Below are 23,709 nucleotides of genomic sequence, written 5' to 3'. Positions count from 1 at the left end.
TCCAAAATTAAGTGCAGGGAGCATGACTCTGATTAGACGCCATGTGAAAGAGCTTCTTTCTTGTCTCAATGAGAACATTCCTGACAATTAGGAGGATGAGTACAGCACTGTTTGTTTCTTAGAGGCGACCTTGTCCATTGGGTCACTACCTGGGAGTCTGAGATGTACAGAAACCATGTGATGCATCTGCATGCACCTCTGCAATGCCAACATTAACCAATGACAGGTGAAGAGTCACTAACCAAATCAGTCTACTAATCATTAGAGGTAAAACAGTACCGCAATTACAGTAAATACTATTGCCTGTTTGTTCAACTTGAGCAGCAGGATGTAAGATACATTCACATTTCTTCAACTTTTCCTTCTTCATGACAGAAATGTTCACTGTGTGGCCTCTAATGTGACTGGAGTTGGAGGCTTTATGCTCAGCTGAAGAGCCACCAACCAAGAGCATAAACAGGAATGTCACTTGGTCAGGATATTTTATGTTACAACCACAAAACCAAATCCGGATATTGCATGTTGGGATGCTAAAGCATCCAGAAACTCTAAACTCTGGGTCTAGAACAAGTGAGAGGAAGTATGCACGCCATCGAGTGAGAGAGAGGGGGGGGGGGGGGTCACAGATAATAAAAGTAGCATGAGTAAAACAACAATTGTGAGCGTGAGCAAATAAAAAGGACAAGAGAATAATTTGGGTAAAGGAGGCAAAAGCAAGCCAGCAGGGGCCCATCAAGTCATCTCATTTTCTTTACAGGGTAATAAAAGTAACACACCTCTGTGCAATGTGATCCAAGGACTGTCTGTTCATCATGCCAATTATGACATTATGATGCCAATTATATATATATATATATATATATATATATATATATATATATATACACAAAATAACAACTATTACAGAGATTTTCATTGTGCAGATGTTCATAGTATCCAGAGGTTGACTCTTAATGATGATGACACCCCATCTTTTTCACTTTAGCGCCTGAGGTTCACATGGTAAAATGTAAAGCAAGACGGATAAACCCATGAACCCACAAACTCACATTTGACACTCAACCTGTATATATATATATATATATATATATACACACCTTTGGGAGCATGAAGTGAGTGTAAATAAGCTGGTGGTCAGACATTTGTGCAGACAGGGATCCTTGTGATCTGAAACAGTGCCTCAACCAAAAGTAATTGTTAAGAATTTGAATCATTGTCATTAATACACTTTGTTCACACTTATCTTGTAGTGTAAACCACGTTTAATGCAAAGCCTCACAGAGCTGCTAGCATGGCTGTAGACTTTGAGATTAGATGGTTACTACTAATGATAGTGATCAGGTCACTTGAACTTATGTGGGAGGAGAAGGGAGCTGGGTCATAGTGGGTGAGTTACTCACCCACATTGTCTTCCTCAACCTCCTTTAGAGTGAGCTCTCTATTGGATTAACATTGGCCTGAGGGGAAAGAGTGGGTAGAGGTAACCTGAACAGAGGGGAAAGGGGGGTCAGCCAACTGTTTCAAGTGAAAGTGGAATTTCGGGCGTCTGTGTTTGTTTGTAATTGGGTATGTTTGGGACTGAGTCTAACATCCTGAAAAGCCTAAGGGGTAGGGCAGAGGTCTGTCATCATAGCCCCTGTGTGCACTCTGCTCAGGCCTAAAACTGCCAGCTGACATGTTGTGGTGGTGAACTTTGAGCATCCTTATTTTTCAAAGATATTTCTATCAGGTCTGAGTATCAAAGCGAACCTGCGAACCTACTCTCCCTCCTGTAATTCCTTCCATGAGTATTCAAAACCTACTGGGTGTGAGTATGTCAGCGCACCGTCAGAGACAGGCAGAGATAAAAGCAGCCAACGGGTTTCTGATGACAGCTTCTCTCCTCGCCTCCTTGCAGAGATTTGACTTTCTGAAGCTGGCTTACGTTTTGCAGAGACATTCCAGGATCTTCTCAGCTACTGAGAAGTAAAACGTGGACACCATGCTGACTATGGAATATGCTAAAATCACATAACTGTGATTTGAAATCAGATACATACGATGTTCAGCCCATATTAAAATCTCAAACTGGGTTTTGAATCAAAACAGTGAAAGCTGATCGTGAGAGTGAAATATTAGTGTGCTCCAAACTCTGACACAGGATAGCACAGCGCTCCAGGAACAGCCTCCTATGGTCCACCTCTGAAACTCCACACGAGAAAGGTTACTGGTGTGACAGTGCCGGCTCATCTGAGGGTCCCTCTGAACCCCAAAAGCAAAACACCCGAGGGTAAAATGGTGGGACTGTCTGGCCACCCCTACCCGACTCCACAGGATCCTGGCAGGGAGGCAGAGAGCCCAGGATCAGGGCTGACCCCTGCACAAATACAGATGGGGTCGTGGGTCATCTGGGGGAGCTCACATAAGGCTTTCATCCTATAGACCCTCATTTCAGGGGAATGTGTCTATTTCTCCATCTAGATAGGAGTCCGCTCTGAGCCTTGTGTGGCTGTGCTGAACCCTTGGATTGACAGCCTTGCTCCTTCAGACCTGTTTGTTTTGTTTTGGTCCTGAGTCTCTGTGCACAACACTTTGTCTGGTCCAGACACTGCTGTGGGAAGATCAGGCTGGGTCAGCACACACATGGTGCTCTGTTACAATCCAAACACTCACTAAAACTGTATCAAACGGGCAGATAGAAGAGACCTGGGTAAAAAAATAAAGCTGCAGTATTTTTAGCTTTTACCTTGCACGGTCTTGAGATGACAGCATTGACAGATACACATAAAGCCAGCACGTAGTGTTTGTTAGTAGTGCCGTTTCCTCCACAAGGCATGTAAGACATGTAAGGAGCAATTTAAAAATACAAACAGATACTGCTGTTAGGTCCAATTATGATATTCAGGACTAGCATCTGTCATTTTAAACAGACTCTTGGAAAACTGATGAACACTAAGATGATACCTACATCTATTGTACAAATGCAACCAGTGCTATTGTCAGATTGAAAGCTTTTTTATTAGCCTGTCCTTGAATGGGAGTCTGTATGCATGTGCTCAGGAAGTGCATACAGCAGCCAGAAACCACTGGTACATGTGTGTTTAGAAATACTTTACAGTTGTATCTGGCAAACAGGAAGATGAAGAAAATCCAAAAACCAGTAGTAAAGTTATAATGCAGTAGTAGATTTTGTCAGGATTAAAGTGTAATCTTTTCAGAATGCTCAGCTCAGGACACATTTTTTTTTTCTTTTGGGATACATTATTGTGTGTTTCTGTTGCACATGCCCACAACCATTCAGCTTCACCCTCTGAAGTCCTCCATATGTCTTTAGTTTAAACAATCAACAAGCTGCTTCAGTTTTTACATTATTAGAGTGAGACACCTCCATGAATATATTAACACTGGAGGGAAATAGATATATTCCAAGTGTAAATCATCTGTTCTATTGTCAGCACAATCCTCTTGGTATTTACATTAATTATGTGTCTCTCTAAGGTGATTTGAATTTGAGCAGTTTTACCATTAAAGTTAATTCTAAGAGTGCCTATAGTCTCAAGCTTTAAATTGGTTTATGTCAGCACAGAAAGAACTGGGAATAATGAGCACATTTAAAGGCTCATTGAAAAGCAACTGGAAGTTTGGCAACTAAATGCAGCAGTGTATAATTTCAGTCTTCATTCCGGAAAAAAAAAAAAAATACATAATGGAGAAAAACTTCTTTGTGACTGCGCACCCAAGAAAATTTATGAACTGAGCATCCTAATCAATCCTAATCAATTATCACCCATCATTACAGCAAAACCAGCATGGAAAATAAAATCGTTTAACTGCATTACTTCATAAAAAGAAAGAAACAACAGATGTACAACAACTAATATTTGCACTGACAACCTTTATATATTATCAAACATTTTCTTAATTTATGAATATATTATGTGATCAATAAAATGTCAAAAAATATTCTCATCAGAAATTTCTTAATTGCTTCAACTGCTTGTTGTTTAGCCAGAAGCTTAAATGATTCAGCTCATTTTCAAAGGAATTTCATTAAGACAGGAACACTGAAAATAGAGAATTTGTGGCATATTTCTTTTCAGTTCATTAATAAAAAGAGCTCAAGAACATTTGTCTTCTATTGTGTCTTTATTCTGTCCACGGCTGCCATAATGATGGATAAAGGTTTACCCTTCTCCCATGGGTTAACTGTCCATGTCTAAACCAGATATAGAGCTAAGAGATGAAGGCAGTACAGCGTCCCCTCTGTCTGCCCCTATACTTGGTCCTGTTTATTGAATTATACATCAGTACAACCGCTGCCTCTTTTTTCTCTGCCCTCATCTCTTCTTAATCTGATCAGAGAATCTGCTGATGCAGTGTGCGCCCAGCTCATGTGAAACCAATTTTAAACTACACATAAAAATCTGGTGTCCCTTTCACACTGATACACCACATGCACATACAAAGTGCATGTGGTGTGACCTGTGGGGTCACATACCCCCCCTCCCCCCAAAATAAATAAATAAATTAAAAAAAAAAAATCACAATTTTCACTCTAATTTAAGAAGAATTTAAACAATAATCACCAGCAGAAATACATGAATATGGAATTCTCCATATAGAAAGATTAAGTTCATTTAAAAGGACATTTCACCTCAAAATAAAACATTGTTTTACTTTATTTTGCTTATGGCCTCTAGTGCTGGAGTTTTCCAAACAGAATCAGTTACATGTGTGACAAATCTTACGTTATATGAATATTTAACATAAACATTATTAATAACACTTGAAATTCTCACTTAATTTCCAAGTTAAAAATTCTTAAAATAATAAACTAATTTCATATTTGATAATAAGGACTTTATACTTTCAGGTTGTTTCACTTTTAGGGTCTATTTACAGACTTCGTATATCCACTTAAAACTGAACCCTGAGTGGCTTCCACATTGCTTGTTATGTCAAAACCAGATCTAAACTCAGTGCAGAAAAGATTTCCACTGTTTCCATAAAGATAGTTCTAGTGTTAAATTCTGCATAATGAATCTCAGACATCTGACAATAACACACATAGAAGGTTGATTTTATCACAAGACGTCGCTACAGAAAGAGTTACTGAAGCTATAGAGAGATGTCATTCCTGAATTGGACTTTGACACAAAGTGGGAGATTTGATCCGGGATGTGACAGACCAGCCAGAGGAGTCTCAGTTGGCATATGAATGGCCAACATTCCTCTAATTACTTAAAATTCCCATGTGTGGGGAAGCAAAGCGTCACACATCAGGGCCAGTTTCAATTACCTGCAGGCAATTACCTGCAGGCAACACGACTGAAATCCAAGGTTTCCATGAAGCATACAATCTTTGCATGTCCCTTCCCTCGTATCTGCCCATCCCACTGCCAAACTGAGCACCGACATAGCACTCTAACCTATGTCAGGACTTTCTCCAGCCCATTACCAAGCCACCACGCCTCTCAAACAAGAAACCGATAGCCAGAGGAGTTCCAGCAAACCTGCTGCTGATACACACAAGGGTCTATGCCAACATAAACCCCGCAGGCACTGAGCTGCTGCTGCTGCTGCTGCCCGTCCTCTCAGCAGCATTAAACAGGCAAGTTTAGTGGAAACCTCTCAGAAAGAGCGCCATGCATGGGTGATGTGTATCTGTGACAGCTGAGACTTTAGCCTGTGGCAGGCAGAGTGGTTTACATTAGAGGAGAGTTTTGCTTTTTGCTGAGTTTAACTTTTAGTTTCAAATAATAAAATGTTTATATTAACAGAACAATAAGAACAAAATTATATAAAAACAGTTTTCAATTGAAAGGCTCAGTTTTTTCACATTTATGTTTTTTTTTATATATTTGATTAAAAAAATGCACAAATTGCCAAAAAGAATTCCTTAAACATCATGGACTTCTGGTGAGAAGTCAAAAGCAACAGTGACTGGCAGTTTTAAAATGTTTAACTAAATCTGAAAAAGTGTAAAAAAAACTGAGAAAAAATTGATGTCAGTCGTTTTTTCATGAATTCATTCTGATAATAGAGTCAAGGTCAAAGAAGCTGTGTTGATGTTGATCCATGTGCTCAGAGCTCTGCTCACGACATGAAGGCTTAAAGATCTCCTGGAATAAACTGCAGAACTATAAACTTACGCTGAAAATGTAAAAAAAACAACAACAAAAAAAAAACAGAATAGGATTATCAGAATAGGTCTAATTTGACCTCAATTTAAAAACCGCAACATAAAAAAATAAACAAACAATAAACAAACTAGGGGTCGTTGCAGTGTGCAGCCAAAGTTTAAGTCTTTACAAGAGACATTTTACTAATAAACCAATGAAGAATATAGTCAAAAGTCTCGTTAGGGAATACCTGCACAGCGAGAGAACGTTTTTACAGCTGAGCGATTTAATATGTTTTGATTTCAAAATTCTTCTTTAGTTCAAGAAACGTCATAGATGCTAAAAGATTATTGCTTTCGGGAAACACTTTGGATTACAAGAGTCAAAGCTTTTTTAAAAAAAAAATATCAATTATTTTGAAGGAATTTAATCTTCTTCATGTTGCATAAACAAGAGATACAAGATAATTACTTAAAGGAGATTTTGTTTAATACCTGCGAGTTTTAAAAACACAAATAATAATAATAATAATAATAATAATGAGATATAAATATTTAGAAAAGAATTTTCTGTCAGATTTCAAAAGTTTTTTTTTGTTTTTATCACATCAAGCTGTAGGCTGATATTAATGCATTACCTCTAAATCGATAATAGGCCATCCTAAAAATTAAGGAGGTGATTTGAGACAGCTTATCCAATTTGACTACCGACAGGCACGAAGGCCTATCTTGTTTCCCTAAAAGCTTTAATCCAGAGTTTTATAGCCCAGAGAAGGCAAATTGCTGGCGCGGCATCGTTTTAACAAATTGTTAAAGTGCAGAAGCCAAGTGTTCCAATGAGCATCATAGGCTTAATGATTTATAATTAATTCAATATTAAGAAGCAGAAACCTAATTTTCAAATGGCTGAAAATCGTTTGCGATGATGAGACTCTTAATTCGCCTCCATTGTAAGTGGATGTATCCGCACTGACACATCAGCTCCTGGTCAGGCAGTTCATGTTGTTTTGGTTAAATACAAACACACACACACACCCAAAAAAAATTCTAGGATTGATCCTTGCATATCTGCACTATAAGTTTGCTCATAGGACTCAAAAGAAGTGTGATTTTCCACAAAATAACCAAGCGCGTCTGCTCTGAATCCCTTTTACCGTGTGATATGGAGACCTTCTTTCATACGTCAGAGGTTATGTGGTCTTAAGCCGTGCAAAAGCAGGAATCAAAGCCGTCATATTCATCCCCTAATTACATTAATGTCATGTGTTGTGTCTCCCGCGTGTTTACCAAAAGAGCTTTCCCCCCTCTGAGCTTGACCTCCCATTTCTGGCTGCATAATAGCGCAGACTGAAGCTCGGTGTGGGCCTACTTCAGACGTGTGTAGAGCCTGAAGGTCGGACTGCTGCGTATGTCAGAGACACTGTAGGCTACTGAGGCGGCATCAGCTTGAGCAAGGCATTTCTCTTTTACCCCGACAAACCTTCAGGGGGCTTTTAGCATTTGTTCAGTCTGCAGTCTCTGGAAAACATCTGATTCATTTTTTTTAACCAGTCCCAGATGCGTCAGTGTGAGAGTCAGTGTGTGTGCATGAGCGCGGCAGTGTGCGTCTGTGTCAGTGCATGAGAATTTGTGGAGAATATCTGCTGTCCAGAGAAGGGGAGGGAAAGAAGAACCTGTGGATTTTTTATAATAACTTTTTAGGTATGAACGCAGATACGTGCGTCTCATACTGCGATATGACATCGATGGATTCATATTATAGCACGTCTACTGCGCAAAGTAGAGATCACCAAGCGAACTCTTTCAGGACTTTCCCGACCACAGAAACCAAATACAGCCCCACGTTCATCCCCGGTAAAGGGCAGGCTTACGGAGAGAAGTCCCGGAGCCCTTTCCAGCCGGACTGCCAGTCATTGGATGGCGCTGAGGAGAGCACATTCAACAAATACCAGCTCTTCATGCAGCGACCGACCTGCAAAACTCCACCCGAAGGCAGCAAGCTGCACCCAGACAGCGGGCACAATGGCACGCTCATTCCCTGCTATGGTGAGTGCACGTATTAGCCTTAGGTTTATTCTACGGAGCTGCAGGACAGGAGGCGAGCTATCATGGACATATGCTGTGTGACAGATGCTGAGCAGGGTCACGGAGAAACCAACCAGGACTAACAAACGATTATTAAATTATTATCTGCGAACATCACCTCTTTGTTCTTTTACAAAGAACTCAGGGACAAATAACATTAAATCAACAGCAAACTAAACCAGCAAAATGTAATATTGAATAAGGATATATTAGGCATTTTAGCTACGATATAATTTATACATTCAATTCTGCATGTATCTCCAATTTAAGGAGTGTGCGCCTTTTACGCAAAAATAAGCATGTCATTTGTTTTAAAGAGAAATTTACCTATTTGTGTTTAATGACCCTGTGTTGTTAAATTTAAGATGATTTCTCCACAATTTGCATCACAGCATCATTTAATTCATTGCTCTCTCTGGCCTACAACTGCAGCCTATCACTGTCCGCACAACACTCTCCTGATCACTGATAAAGTCCAGCCAATAATTATACTATTTTTTTTTGGACATCATAGGGCACCAAGGTGCGTCTGCGCACAAATGCGCCTGAACAGAAAACCCCTCATAAGAAAAAGTGGATTCTTTTTAAGGCGTCCAGATTATTACGTTTTATTTCTGTTTGGCACGAGTGATGAGGATAATCACAATAATCATATGAAGTAAATCCGAGTTATAACCATGTTCCAATTATCTGAATCTCTTCACAAAATGTAGAACGAAATGTTTACATTTCGCTGCACTGAAAATGTATCTGAAGCTCTCTGAAAGAAAACATTTCATTCCATTCTATCATCTCCTTTATTAGAGCTGGGCTTTAAAATTGAGGAAAAGCGTCTTGTAAAGCGCATAACTTATTCGCTGTAAGGTCAAAAAGGCCGAGACATTACACAGAGGAAAATCATATATATATATATATATATATATATATATATATATATAATGTACTGCATAGATATATTTGTATCATATTTCAGAGACTGTATCAAAAATTACATTTCATCCAGCATTAAGCCACAGACCTGTTGGCGCCTATATAATTCAGCTCCAGATGTTTATCATGATGTTACAGAATAGAGCTGAATCTGATGCATGTTAAACTAAATCCATCCTCTCAATTTTTTCAATATTTTAAATCACTGAAACTTTCTAAATTTGGCACAATTTAAACACACTAACTGCTCGATTATGTGTAAGTAAATTTAAGAATTATGTGTAACAAATAACATTCAACTGCCCTAATTCTGCTCAGTGGGACCAATTAAAACTGGGCCTGCAGTATAACTATCATTTTTTTGTTTTTGCGCAGTAGCCAGTGTCATGTCTGCCAAAGTATATCCATAAAGTGCAAAGTAATCTGTTTTCCTGAGAAACAACTGGAGTCACTCTTTATTTCAGTCTGAACTGTCACTGTTTCCTGCATCCAGCGTAGTCCAGCACCCCTGCATTGAAGAGAATCGATTTGGCAAGTGCATTGACAGAATCATTTAAACACCATCATTAAATGCAGCATGCCTCCCCCTGAGGAGAGCTGTGCAATGTTATTATTGAAAATATTGCAGCCAGATGAAGGCATCGTTGCTCTGGGGAGGATACTTTGGGGTCCTGCCAAAGCCTCAGGCGTCAACAGGGTTGTGCTGTTATGTGTGGTCCTCAATGGGAGATATATTGCTCAATGCTGACGCTTTATCTCCAGGGACACTTCAGTGTGGCAACTTCATCTGTAATTCTGTTCACATGGCAACACTGATTTTTTTTGTATCTGTGTGTCATTTTGAGGATGCTACAGAAATTTTTTTATATGATAAGAAAATCTGGAAAATATTTCTTATATTTCAATATTTAGATACATATTAATGATATATAAGGATCGGAGAGACACATATGAAGATTTAGATTATTGTGAAAATATTTTTGGCTCATGCTACACTCACAATATTATTTCAAGACACTATCAAACGTTTCCCAAAGCAATTCAGCTGTGGCACAAAATGTGGAAAATTCAAATGTTCTTGCTTATTGGTTTATGTTGCCTCACATAGATGGTAATCATCATTCTCCTTACCACTGTGTCTTTTTAAATATAGTATCATCTTTGGCCATCTTATCAATGCATTCTCCAAAGTAGTGGTTCATGTTGGTGGACCTGTTCATTTATGTTATATCAATGGAGACTGTCACACAGTAGGGACAGGGACGGAGCCCTTTACCTGATTACACAGCGATGAATGAAATAAAACCCTGGAGCTGATGGAGAGCTGAGGAATGCAGGTCAGCACTGCAGGAGAGGTCCACATTAATCTAAGGCAGATGTGCATTACTGGCTCCTATAGTTATTATTCATACTCCCCAAACATCAGATCTCCAAAGCTACAGAGAGTCCCTGAGATGACAAAGTGGAACTGGTTTACATAACCCCCGTCTCAACAATACCTTGTACAAATAAGCACAGAGTCACAAATGGACATCGAGATTGGGTAATGATTTGAGAGACTCAGGAGAAATGAGAGGCTTTCTGGGAAAGCTGCACATGTGTGGGGACTGTTTACATGCAAGTACTGATCTCACTGCTGAATTTTAATGCAATTTCAACAGGTTTTTAAAAGTTTTTTGAATCTACTGAATGCCGCAGACAATATAGAAAACAAACTTTTGAATTCAGGATCATGTTTCAACACTCCACTGTTAAACAATGGCTACACCATATTCTTCTTTGTCATTTAAAAAAAACAAAACTGAAGCAAATTCTACAGTCAGAAAACACAAAAATCCATTGTCAATCTTTGTACTTTCAAATAAAGTACACAGCCCATAACCCCGTCTGTGGTATATTGAGCATCCTGTGATATGTAAAACATTTTCTCAGCATATGAAAACCAAAACACCAACCCCCAAAAAGTCCTGGCAGAACTTTAAAAGCATCCTGTCAAAATATAGTACTCTAAGTACATGTTACAAGGCTCGGGGAAGTGATGTCACAGGATATGCATGTGCTGATGACTAACACATTGTGTCGATTTGAACAAAAAGCAAACGCTGCAGTGACACCTGTGATTATGCCAGCGTGCGTCTGTGAATCAGAATAAATTAGAATATAAATGAGTGAATGCTGGAAAGGATGAATTCAAGGATGACTCAGGAGCTCGAGCTGCCTGCCATCAAAAGACATTCATATATCAAAAGAATCAACTCATCTGAACACTTGTTTTCTGTCACTTCTATCTTGCTGTTGCCCAGCTAATGCAGTAGGGCTTTACATCAAGCCACCTTTTTTTGCAGGGAAAGTTTAACAACAGCCACCGAGCTGACATCTGCACACAGGAAAAAAAGACTGACTAAGAAATTGTAGCCAACTGTTCAAACATTTTGGTTCAGCTCTGTGACTTTACCTGTACTTCTTCAGATCTTATCAGTGGACTATCATCTAAATCTAACCTCTGAGGGAGAGCCTTCGAATGATGCAGACAGGCAGTAAATCACAGTCCATTTAGTTAAACTAAATGGACTATTCTCATTGCAAAGAAGCAAAAACGTCATACTAATATGATCTATGGATCATGAAAATATTTGTGGTTACTACAGAATTGCAGGGGGTACAGATGGTTGCATTACTACGTCATATAACCTCGTTGTGTGATAGAACTCTATTAACTTAATGTTTATCAGACATTCATTCATAGTAAAATGTCTTTCAAGTAGAGGTTAGGTCTCTGGATATACATGATTTATTGGCAAATCTTCAAATTCTACCTTGTAAATAAAATGCTCTCCTAATATACTACAGTTTTTCTTTTAAGAAGAAAATGCGTGTACCTCCTCCACAATGATTTTCCCTATTTCCTAACCCAAACTATTTCTGTACACCTTGATATTAGACAGCAACAGTCATAGGTATTATGACAGTAGTGAGGTCATGATTGTGTCAATTTCTCAGGAGCTGAGGCTGAACAGAAAGATTTTTTTTTTGTTTCCCAGGGAATCTGCATTCTTGCATGAGCCGCTGGCATAGATCTCTCCTCAAGAACATCTGGGAGCCTCCCTTCCACTGAGGAAACAACACTCTTAGGCTGTGCTGCGGAAAAAATAACCCAGCCCAAAGCATGCCTGCGAAGTAACAATGAATGTAGATTAATAGTCACCTGTTGATGACCAAGTCTAATGGAATATTTGGCTTTATTTGCTCCATATAAGGTGTGATAAGTGCAGGGCCATTGTGGCACTCTGCTGCCAGTGTTTTGAGAGAACACTTTAGAGCACTCTGTTTAAAAGCATTCCCTTCTCTATTTAGTGTTTGGTCATTAACCCTTCCCCAGGTTACTAATTTATAGTGTTTCTTTTATTTGGCTTCACTTGACCCTCCCCGTCCTATTCCATAAAAACTGAGAGGGTGCCCTGTTGCTTTACAACCAGTTAAATTACACTTTGATGTTTTCTCTCTGTTTTCAGCAGTGATTAAATTGCTGACCCTAGTAAACATCTGACCTCAGCTAACTGAAGAGGTCTGCAGCTTGTCACAGAGAAACTGGCAAATTGGTGATATCCACTTCACATATATATACATGTATGTTGGTGAATGCTGAAACGAGAACAACTGTCAAAAACACATTCCTCTGAATGCCAAAAAAAAAAAAATCAGAGCCAAGGCAGTGGAATCTTGGCTCCCAAAAGAAAGCAGTGTGTGATGGCTGTGTTCTCCAGAGCAGCGTGCAGAAGAGACAGCTCAGCATGCGGGAAAACTGGAAGATGTTTGTGGCAAAGGATTCTGTGTGGTTAGCGTGACAGAGAGAAGAGAGATGAGTTTGGAATACTACACAGAGAAAAGATGTTGATTGGAGCAGATTCCAGCGTGAAACATGCTGATAAAAGCCGGAGTGGGGCTGAGAGCCTTAAAGAAAAACCTTTGGGAAATTTACTCATTATCTTTAATGCTTAGTTGGATGAGACAATTAGTGCCAGGGCTTATTACAAACACTGGTAACCGCTTGTTAGAAAGTCCAAAAATACAAAACAAGAGGAGCTGCAGATGGACCGATTTGGCTAGCTTTTTTAAAAAGCCCCATAATACTAGCCAAGAGTTAGTTTAGTAAAGGGATTAACCACAAGCCTTATTCTGTTCTCAGCTAGCAGCCAGGCTGATTTTTGTGATGACTGATAACAGGAGGAGCAACTAAACTGCTCCCATTGAAAACAGAAGCCAGTCGCCTATAAGCACTGCTCAAGCTAAGTGTTCATTTTCTGTTTGAGACCAGTAACTTCATGTAATTTGTACTGGTTAGCAGAGCGAATAATATCAGGAGTCTATTTATTGTCATTCAAACTGTCCACCATGAGATGCAAGACAAGAGTCATAGCTCCTGGTTTACCATCAAAACACCACAAAAACTGGTAAAAAATAAGAATGTTGATAGGCAGATTGAGTCACCTGAATGAACCATGCTAATTATAACAGATGGCAGTTTAAATATTTATGATGAGGCTGAGAATCTTAAATATGACCACAATCCATCCTGCCCCCTTCATATCCCCTCATATGTGCACCCAGCTGCATCCACAGCCTAACAGGATATATACCTTGCTCAAGGGCATAACTGCATTTTCTCTCACAGATGCAAATGTTGTGGCAGGAACCTGGAGATGACCTGTCTTACTTTACTAACTTTGCAGCCATGTTCCTGCCCAGGGGTAGAATGAAATTATTGCACAGTGCTTGAGAATAAGAGGCCAGCTCGGGGGTTGGTGATGTCAGAACATCTGCCTGCATGGAGACTGTAAAAAGGTCTGACAGGTAGGCCACAGTGATATGAGGTCATGAACTCCTGCTGGGCGAGCTGTGTTGTCCCATTAGTGTCTCAGTTGGGGCAAGTATGAGCCAGAGAAGCAGGGGAGGGCTGCTGCAGTTTTGAGGGGAATGACTATTGACATCTCATTGAGGGACACACTAGCCAAAGGCATACTAATCCATGAAAACAAACATGCCTGTTGCAGACAGCCACCGCCTAGCTTCATCACTCTAAAACTATTCAGTCATCGTATGAACTCTAACAAACATGGCTCAGAGAGTCATGAGTGCCACAAAGTGTCAGCTCTATTTTCTGTAGTGCACCAGCTTTATGAGAACGACAGGCCATTACTGACGTTACTCAACAAAAATGCAAAGTGACAAACGTGCATGCATGCACATAACTATTAAGCTAATCACCCAAACCTTTTAAACTCAGAGACAAATGGGTAAAGTACCGTAATTTCAGTATTGCACAAGACTGTTTATGTGGAGGAGACCATTATGGTGCTAGATTCAGACCAATACAGTGAGGAGAGGGCGCTCTCCGTGCCCATTTACAGGAAAGGCAAACAGAGAATGACCGAGCACACTGTTCTCACTGGCTCACAACCAGAACCCTTCAGCTTATTTATTCACATGGCTGTTTGTTTATTGAAGGAGAAGGGACAGCTTTTTTCATCTCCTAAAAGGAAACACAAAAAGCCAGCATGAGCTGACAGGAACAGAGTACGGTCTGTCACAAAATGGACGCTCTCGAAATGAAGGGTGACAAATACAATGTTGTTTACATCTGAGGGGCAAGGCTGCAGGGAAAGAGCAGTCTCCCCCTGTGTACACAAGGACTGCCATACAGGGCTCGAGACGGAGCAGATTATGTGTGGCTCAGATTTCAGGTGGCGTGATTGAGAGATGTGAGGGAGAGGGCGTTGAGGGTTGTGTCACAGGTCACACCAATGCATAGTGACATACCTTTCAAACAAAAAAAAGACATTTCTCCTCTGCGAGCTTATAGACCTGCTACACACACACACACACAAGGCCTTCAAACCTTGAAATAAAACTTTACAGATGATGTAAGCTTAAAGTAAATGTCATTTTGTGGTGATGTTGTAATGTGATGATGAGCAGACATGCTTTTTCATTCAGTCAATAGGAGGCATTATGGTTTCATTCAGATTAATTCTAAAGACAGTATCATTGAACACTCCAATTATAGAGTAGTGACTGTAAATATAGGACCATTGTTGACAGCATGTGGCACTTTTTATCTAACCCTAAAATGTTTATAGACGACCGATGCCATCAATTCACACCACAGATGTAGTGGAGTATTTGTATAAATATGAAAAACTCAAAATTTGTTTAGAGGCATGCTACATAGGATGCTACATAGGTAAAGATATCCCCATTTGTACATATTCATTTTGTAGATCAAGCTCCAAAGAGCCGGGATTGTGTATTTCCCACATTATTACTACACTTGTTTTTTCCCCAGTGCCACACCCTCAGGAAAATAACTGAAAAGCAAATGCAGACTTTGCCCCAAAGCAACAAAAACATTGCACAGTCCTTTCATGTAATGAGTCATGATAAGTAAACTGAACCTATATGTATATAATGATGACTGCTCAAGCCTCTTTCTCTTTCTTTCCTTCCTATCTCATGCAGGAAAAGACCAAAGTGGACTAACCGAGTCTGAGTTGCCACCTAATGTTGACCCTCCCGGGATGGAAGGCAGCTACCTGAGCCTGAAAGAGCCTGGCGTGAAGGGGCCGAGTGAGCGCCCAGGGTCCGATCTGTCCAGCCCTCTGGACAAAAGTGAGGCTGAGAGCAACAAAGGCAAGAAGCGACGCAATCGAACTACATTCACCAGTTACCAGCTGGAGGAGCTGGAGAAAGTTTTCCAGAAGACACACTATCCAGATGTTTATGCCCGCGAGCAGCTGGCACTCAGGACAGACCTGACAGAGGCCCGTGTGCAGGTAAGCATGAAAGAATCACGCCAGGCTGCACATGAAAAACAAAATCCTGAAATCCTCCCTTTAACATGATGAAGTATGTTCATTTATGACCTGCCGGAGAGGAATACTTCCTCACCTGTTACATCATAAATCTGCATAATGAAGTGACAGAGATGGCCAAACACTATTAGAATTAGAGAAAGATCACCATGTGGGTTGCAATAGATATTTTGTTCACGTTCACTGTATAACACCATTGTCTGCATTATAAGGTAACATATAGGGTTTGTTAGGTAGCTTTTTCTTTGTGGTTAAAATAATACAATGTGGTTAAAGGTTTGGTTTTTTATCATGTTTTAAAGATGTAATGAGCGGCTGTCTTTTGTGCTGTTTTTTTGCTCCTGTCCACTAGAGGGCTTTGTGAACACACAGCATGTCATTTTGGTGCAGACACTCGACTAATGCTATCGTTTCCTCTTGTGAGGACCGTTTCCATGAGCCGCACCATATGAACCCAGTTGTTCATGTTTGCATGCTAATAATCACTTGGGGAACTGAAGGAGAAAGCTGGGAGAGTTAGGACTGGCATGTTGACAAAGATTGTTCCAAACAGCAGACAGCAAGGCCTATTGTTTTCCATCTCTCTTACTCCCTGCCAGTTTTAGATCAGAGTGGGATAGGGTGGGTCTGAGGGAATGCTCTGCTCTTAGCACTTACATGGTGCAGACTCTGCAAGAGGGTCAGAGGCCAAGGGTTTCTCCCTAGCACTACCATGTTCAAACTACTTCACTGCACACAAACTGTGGATGCAGGAAAGGAAAACACATGGAAAGCCATCAAAGCTATTTGGCATGGATATAAAAAAACACTTTGAGATGCCAGTTTCAATTTCCACGCATAGTCCGAGACATAGTCAGGGACAGAGAACCTGGCCTCGTCCTTGTGGTGGTACAGTAAAATAAGTACATTCATGTTGTGTTCACACAGACCCATCTATTCCCCAGATGAATATAATTAACTTCTTCATCCGACAAGCACACAGCAGACTCTGTTGAGTCACTGTGAGGTTTGACCCATACTTCTAAAATCAGACCCTAAATACGCACGCAATCAAGACTAAACCCCACAATTTCAACTGAAGGTTCAGTGAGACAAAGTCCAGGGATATCCAATTGTTGAATACCAAGGGGCACTCGAAGCTTGGCAAGAGATCGGAGAATCCTTTTCATCTCCAAAACAACAGCAGTCGAAATCCAGAGTACAGATGTTTTCTGCCAAAATGCCAATGTCAAGGTCATACAGTTTCATTGATGATAAATGTCTTCATAAAGTTCTGCTGCAGTTTTCCAAAATCACAGCTGTGATTTCTGCTGCCACTAGTTTATTTAGTACAATTAGCTCTCAACCTCAGACTTGAACTTCACCACAGTGCCTACTTTTTTATGGAGGAGGAGGTGGTTGTGTGTGAGTGACTGCTGAGGCAGTCCATCAATTGCAGTGGTCCAGGATGACAGAGATGAGGTGAGACGGCTGGACTTCAAAGCTGCTCTCGGAGCTGTGGACTCTGCCCTCCCTCTCCCTTTCTTCCTCTCTCTCTCTCTCTCTCTCTGCCTGCTGGCTCTGGAGCATAAATAAAGCTCTTTAATGGCTCTGTAAGCTGCATTTTGCTGTCAGCGTCTTTAGCAATTACTGTATCACCGCCAAGCACTTTGAGCTCCAAGAGCACTGAGCCACCTTCCTCGCAGACGTTTGCTAAATAAAATAAACAAGAGTAGTAAGCGTTTGCAATCAACCTCTTAGTTGTCATATATAAGGAGCACCGCAATTCAATTAAAAATTATTTATGTGAAATGTGCTTGAGAAAAAGACACCAGTGGCCGTTCTTATAAATGCGTACATTTATAAGTTGGGGAATAGAAGACACTGAGCAGCAAAGGACACATCTGACTTCATAATGTTCCCTGAATTATCTCTCTGCCAAACTATTTGGCTAGGGTCTCATTCCTACTGCTGTTCAAAGGAAAAGCTACGTAGAGCAAGCCCTCTGTGAAACATTACACACCCTGCACCCAGCAACCCAGAAGAGGGGAATATGTGTAAAGCCATTGTGTACTTCTTTCTAAAATGTTCCATGTAGTGTTTGTGAGAGAGAGAGAGAGTCCATGTTAAAATACCACATTTGTCAGTGAATGGCTTCAAAATCTGTATATAACAAGGTATGTAAATGTGTGTGTTTTCCGTGTGTGTACGCCTGGTCCACTGCTCTAGTCTGCACGCCTCCAAAAGGTCAGAGGGGTTGGCTGCGGAAAGCCGAGGGCTTAGGCGTCAGGAAATTAAACATGAAATGAAAACAAGCTCCAGTTTGAACATTCTCCCATCTCACTTTCCAATATCCCCACTTCCCCTGACTGACTTAAAAGGGAGGAGGGAGGAGAGAGACATGGAGAGGGGTCGGCGTTGGGGGTGGGGATGGAGAGGGACAGAGCAGCTTCGACAGAGAAGTGGAAGTATGACAACGAGATTATGATGACTGACTACAATTAAGATGACTACTTGGTAACTAAAAAAAAACTTTTAAAAGGAATATCCTGGACATATTTGATAATGACCTGAGCCCCAAAGCCACAGGGCAAATCAAAAGCACTTAAAGTTGTTTAGAGAGCACTTCCAGGTACATAATTACATTGATCTATATTGAAACACTGGAGAGAATCCAAACAACAGCAAATAGTTGCACAAATTGAACTAGTAAATACAATATGTCATTCATAGATACCATCTCAGGGTTAGACAAATATTTTTTTTCCGTTCTATACTGTACATAATTTCGGGAAAACTGTACTTAGTCTTGCATTTAGCAGTAATACATGGGAAGCACAAGCTGGGGATAAACTGACAAATCAAACGGAGCCATGACGTCTTTGAAACTGTAAGCAAGCTTTATGTTTATCAGTCCAATCAGGGGTTGTGTTGTGTTTTATATTTGGAAAACCGGTGATGTTATGAGCCCATGTAACCAAAGAGCCACCAAAGGAAAGACATGACAAACTTTAAACAATAATAGACCCCCAAATCCTCTGGGGAGCCCCCTCCAAGCATATGATATAATTCAAAGGGCAACAACCCTTCACCTTGACATTGGGGTTCAGCAACAAGCTCAGATATCAGCTTACCATTTTGAAAGGGTGAGCTGTCCTATAATCTCACCAGCTGACCTGAGGAATGTTGGAGTAAGACAACATTACTTTACATCAAACAACATCTACCTTCACCATATATGGTCATCAATTGTAAGTAGTAAAATGACATATTTCTAGTTTTATGCCATTGGATAGAAATTCTCTCCTGAGCCGTAAGAAAAATAAAACGTCTGCGGTTGTAATATCATGCTCACTACAAAATCATATTATCACCGAACATTCCATTTGTCTTGACTGAGAAATGGTGAGAGACAAGAGGGGAGGTTGAGTGAGGGGAAATTGCATGTCAGGGACTGTGAAAACCACAAACTGATTGGGCTGGGAATCAACCCACAATCCAAGTTCAAACCCCTGTGTCAAAGCGGGATCGCTCTTTCTTTTCTCTTTGAAGATGTTTCCCCCTTCTCTCTTGGGAGGATAAGATTCAGACAACCAACAAATAGATACAGATAAACATGTAGAGAATCCCAGTAACCCCCTCTGCTTTTCAATTCTCTTATATGAGGATGTGAGAAACTTCTCTTAACTTGTTATTAAAAAATCCAGAAGGCAAAAAATATCTAGCATCAAATATATATATATAATACAGCTAATGAAACAGAAAAGAGTGGTAAATTAAGTTCTTAAGGCTTTACTCTGACACATCAAAGACTGTCTAAAACCCAAAGTCACTCTGACATTGACAATGCCTTATTACTTTGAGGCTGCTTAGGCGTCCAAACATCAATATTTAAGCAGTTATAAAGCAATTTAACACTTGAGCCAGTGTTACTCTCTATGCATGTTCAAGCACATGATGAATGATGTGCTTGAGTCATGTTAAGTTCATTGTTGATGCCAGGCTCTGAGAAGACATCAGTGCACCTCAAAATGTGTCTTCCCATGTGCCGTCCTAAGCTACAAAGGGCCAAGTTTGCATCCACTGAAAAGCCTAAAACAGACACTGAATTTGTGGAGAGGCTGTGCCAAGCCGGGACCCACATTTATACAAAATTAGTATACAAACTTTTAGGAGGAGCAAAAGGCAGATGCCATGCATATACACACAAAAGTATTCAGAGTATCCTGAATGAAAGTATATATTTTCTGAACTCTCTGCAGCCTAGCTCACCACACTGCATTCAAGACGTCCACCATTCACACATGCTTGTCCTCGTGTCGTCTACAGTTAAGGAGAAGTGGGCTAAGCGGCCTGCACTCGGTCTGTCAGCAGGTTAATGAAAGCACCCTCTCTGAAAGTAGCATTTACATCAATCTAAAAAATGAGAACTCATCCAGAAAAACCCACTTCAGATGCTACAGACAACATTTAATAAACTCAAACATGGGGATTTATATTATGCATGTACACACATATATGTTCTTGGTCAAAAGTTCAACATTTGTTTCATGGATTATACAGAGGGATTTCCCACTGTATCCCACTGTGCTGACATGTGGGAGAGAGCACACCTTTCTCCGAGTGATTTATGAACGGCTGCAGCCCCAGATGTGGATCTGTCGACGCTGGCAGCCTGAAGGGAGGCAGACGCCTGTGTATCAAAGGGAGGAGCTGAAACATGCAGCACCAGGGGAGACTCACCATTTTCACATCAATAGCTTTGTGTAGACGGCACTTTAAAGACACGTCAAGTCTTAAAACGTGGGGCTGGACTTTCATGTGCTGCAGAATTTATTTGCTTCACTATCTTCAATTTATGTGGCTCGGTTTCATACATTGTCTTTCTGAGCAAGAGGCCATTTTTTTCCCCAAAAGAACACGCAAAAAAAAAAAAAAAAGATGATGTTTGATGTTCTTTGTTTGATAGTGTCTGTATTATGAGGTGATCTCCTAATGGTCTGTTTTCTTTGCAGGTGTGGTTCCAGAATCGCAGAGCCAAGTGGAGGAAGAGAGAGCGTTTTGGCCAGATGCAGCAGGTCCGCACGCACTTCTCTACCGCTTACGAGCTGCCTTTACTCACTCGGCCAGAGAACTATGCACAGGTAAAGGAACCTAACTGTTCACTGAATACTGCAGGTACTCATCTAATCATAAAATTGCACGGAAAAGCTTATAATGCATTGGCACAACATTAAATATTCACTGTCACAGCAGCCAAAGTGAAAAAGTCAAGTTGCAGGCAGGAGCCAATCAAGCTCCATAAAGCCAAGGAAGATGCAGATTTGAAAGATAATTCTCTATAGATTTATGAGCAAACCTGATACAATGATTAAATTAACGAATCAATCCTCCCTGCCCTTTTCCTCTAGATCCAGAACCCCTCATGGATTGGTAGCAGCAGCGGAGCATCTCCTGTGCCTGGCTGCGTCGTGCCTTGTGACTCTGTTCCCTCCTGCATGCCCCCTCACCCTCATGGTCCAGGCGGTGTCTCTGACTTCCTGGGCGTGCCCAGTCCAGGAAGCAGCCACATGGGACAGACACATATGGGCAGCCTGTTTGGGGGTGCTGGGATTGGTGGGGGAATCAATGGCTATGATCTCAATGTTGATCCAGACCGCAAGTCCTCCAGCATAGCTGCACTGCGTATGAAGGCCAAGGAACACAGTGCAGCCATCTCCTGGGCTACATGATGCCCCAACCTAGTTCCATCCCCGCACCCCCCACCTCCTCCCATCTGGAGCAGCCATCATCATGCACTGGGGGAGGGTGAGGAGGGGAAGGGGGGGGGGGGTTCCTGAGAGCACTAATGATAACACAGGTCAAATGAACGAGGAGAGACAGTGGAGATAACAGAGGCCACTACAGCCGCCAACACAACCAAGATAACTGTGATTAAGACAATCAGCAGATGCTGAAAGTGAGAGAAGTACAGCTTGCCTTAGACAAGGGTGTTACCAAGATGTCCACCCTTGATTCCTTGATCTCTCAGGTCTCATTGGAAACATGGGATGTTGTCCCCAATAAAATTAATAATGTTCATATTAATTTTAGTAAAATAAGCAGCAATAAAAAAAAAACATGGTTTACAAAATATCTTTATAGAATATATGAATAACGTGCCAAAGTCATATCTTACACTATTTTATTTCCAGAAATGAGCTTGATTAACATTAATGCTTTTTTATTGTATTTTTATATGACCCATTCTGCCATATCATTTATGCAACTGACCCTTTCGTCTCTCATACTGTAGAAATCATCATTATATAAACAATGTTTGCATTTTATAAGCCAAAAACGGTTCAGTTACTGAGAGCAATCTCAGAAGCATATCAACGTTTTTCTCTTACATTTATTTCTAAAAGAGTGTAATACTTTGTCTTGGCCTGTTTTATGTCCCTACAATGAAGGGCAGTGGTTTTAATGCAATAAGTAAAAAGGTGTAATTGGGTGAGAGCAGATATAGCCTGCCAATTTGTGTCTGGGTGGAGCGCAGGCATTAGATTGGCACCAATTTCAAACCAACTTGTCATTTCCTCTCCCTGGGCTGCCTCCACAGGTTCCCCTGCAGGGCTCAGGCACTCAGGTTACAGGAAACAGTGTCTGGCAGACAAGGTTCAGCAATGCACAGCAGCAGCCTTCAACACCAACTTACCACGCCACCTTCAATCAGCAACCAACAGGAATAGACACACTTAATTAGCATCAAAGTGAGCCGTCCCTGCCCCGTGAACACCACAGTACATTGTTGTGTACATGGTGAGGACATGCTGAACGCTCACTTAAATAATCAGTTCACTGCCAGAGACTGCAGGCCAGATCAGTGGCCCTAATCGTCCTGAAAAGCATTCTGTAATGTTTGAGTAATGTGATGACATTAGACCTGGACTGCAGGAATGTGGCGAAAATGTCCAGTGATTGCAGGGGTATCTGTGCGAGTGTGTGTGTGTGTGTGTGTGTGTGTGTGTGTGCTACCCCGTCGGAGCAGGCTTGTCACCAGAGCTGGGCTCCAGGCTGGGGCTAGAGACAGACTTCATTAGTCTTTTGGCTGATCTCTGTATGACGCCTGCTGGGCTACATATCCGTTTTCTTTCCCTTGTGTGCATGATGGCAGGAAAACCCAATGTGACGTCTTCACATGCCTAAAAAAACAAATATATTCACTTATTGTAATGAAAGACTGACGTGTTAATGTTTGGCACGTTTAGCAAAGATGAAGGCCCACAAAAATCACAAAAAATCAACATTACAATAAATTTAAGTGTAACTTAATTCCTACTTTGTCAAGTTGACCGTGTGTCAGTGGTCCTCCCTCAGTGCTCCACTCCTCTGCAGCTCCGTCCGTGTTGATACTACTGAACTAAAGCAATTTAAATCCATGTTATAATGTTGTATTGTGTGAATGTGAACAATATCAATGATATTGTTCTTTTGCTTGTACATTTTTTTTGCTTATTTGTCAAATATTGGACCTCCAGAGATAAACCAATGAAGTATTACAGTAATATTGCCAAGAAATGTATAGTTATGTGTGTTATTTTGAAGAGTAGCTCTGGATTTTTACCAAGGTTGGAAATTGCTTTCTAATTTTTTTATGGCTTTAAGCAGCTTTTTGTATATTAATCAAGTATTTCTACTTCTGATTGTGCCAATGCAATAAGTTATTGCACTTACAGTGTTGGAGAAATGTTTTTTTTTGTGTGT

At 40.8% G+C, this 23,709-nt stretch overlaps 1 protein-coding gene across 1 annotated transcript; it reads left to right on the top strand.

Annotated features, from left to right (window-relative positions):
* Window positions 1–7,474: 7,474 nt before the first annotated feature.
* On the top strand, window positions 7,475–23,460 carry LOC114452114 (homeobox protein aristaless-like 4). The gene is made up of 4 exons (XM_028431233.1): window positions 7,475–8,146; window positions 15,632–15,945; window positions 20,979–21,107; window positions 21,375–23,460. The coding sequence occupies exons 1-4, from the start codon at window positions 7,720–7,722 to the stop codon at window positions 21,693–21,695; spliced, it is 1,191 nt and encodes a 396-aa protein (XP_028287034.1). The 5' UTR covers window positions 7,475–7,719; the 3' UTR covers window positions 21,696–23,460.
* Window positions 23,461–23,709: the final 249 nt, after the last annotated feature.

The sequence above is a fragment of the Parambassis ranga genome, chromosome 19 (assembly GCF_900634625.1).
Source record: "Parambassis ranga chromosome 19, fParRan2.1, whole genome shotgun sequence".
NCBI lineage: Eukaryota > Metazoa > Chordata > Actinopteri > Ambassidae > Parambassis > Parambassis ranga.
The sequence above is the reverse complement of the archived record's forward strand: the minus strand, read 5'-3'. Positions and strand labels throughout refer to the sequence as shown.

Bases quoted from the DNA above. Each gene is read 5' to 3' on its own strand.
- LOC114452114 (XM_028431233.1), top strand. From the start codon at position 7,720: ATGAGAATTTGTGGAGAATATCTGCTGTCCAGAGAAGGGGAGGGAAAG. The intron at 8,147-15,631 runs GTGAGTGCACGT...TATCTCATGCAG, and splicing joins CACGCTCATTCCCTGCTATG to GAAAAGACCAAAGTGGACTA. The intron at 15,946-20,978 runs GTAAGCATGAAA...TTTTCTTTGCAG, and splicing joins TGACAGAGGCCCGTGTGCAG to GTGTGGTTCCAGAATCGCAG.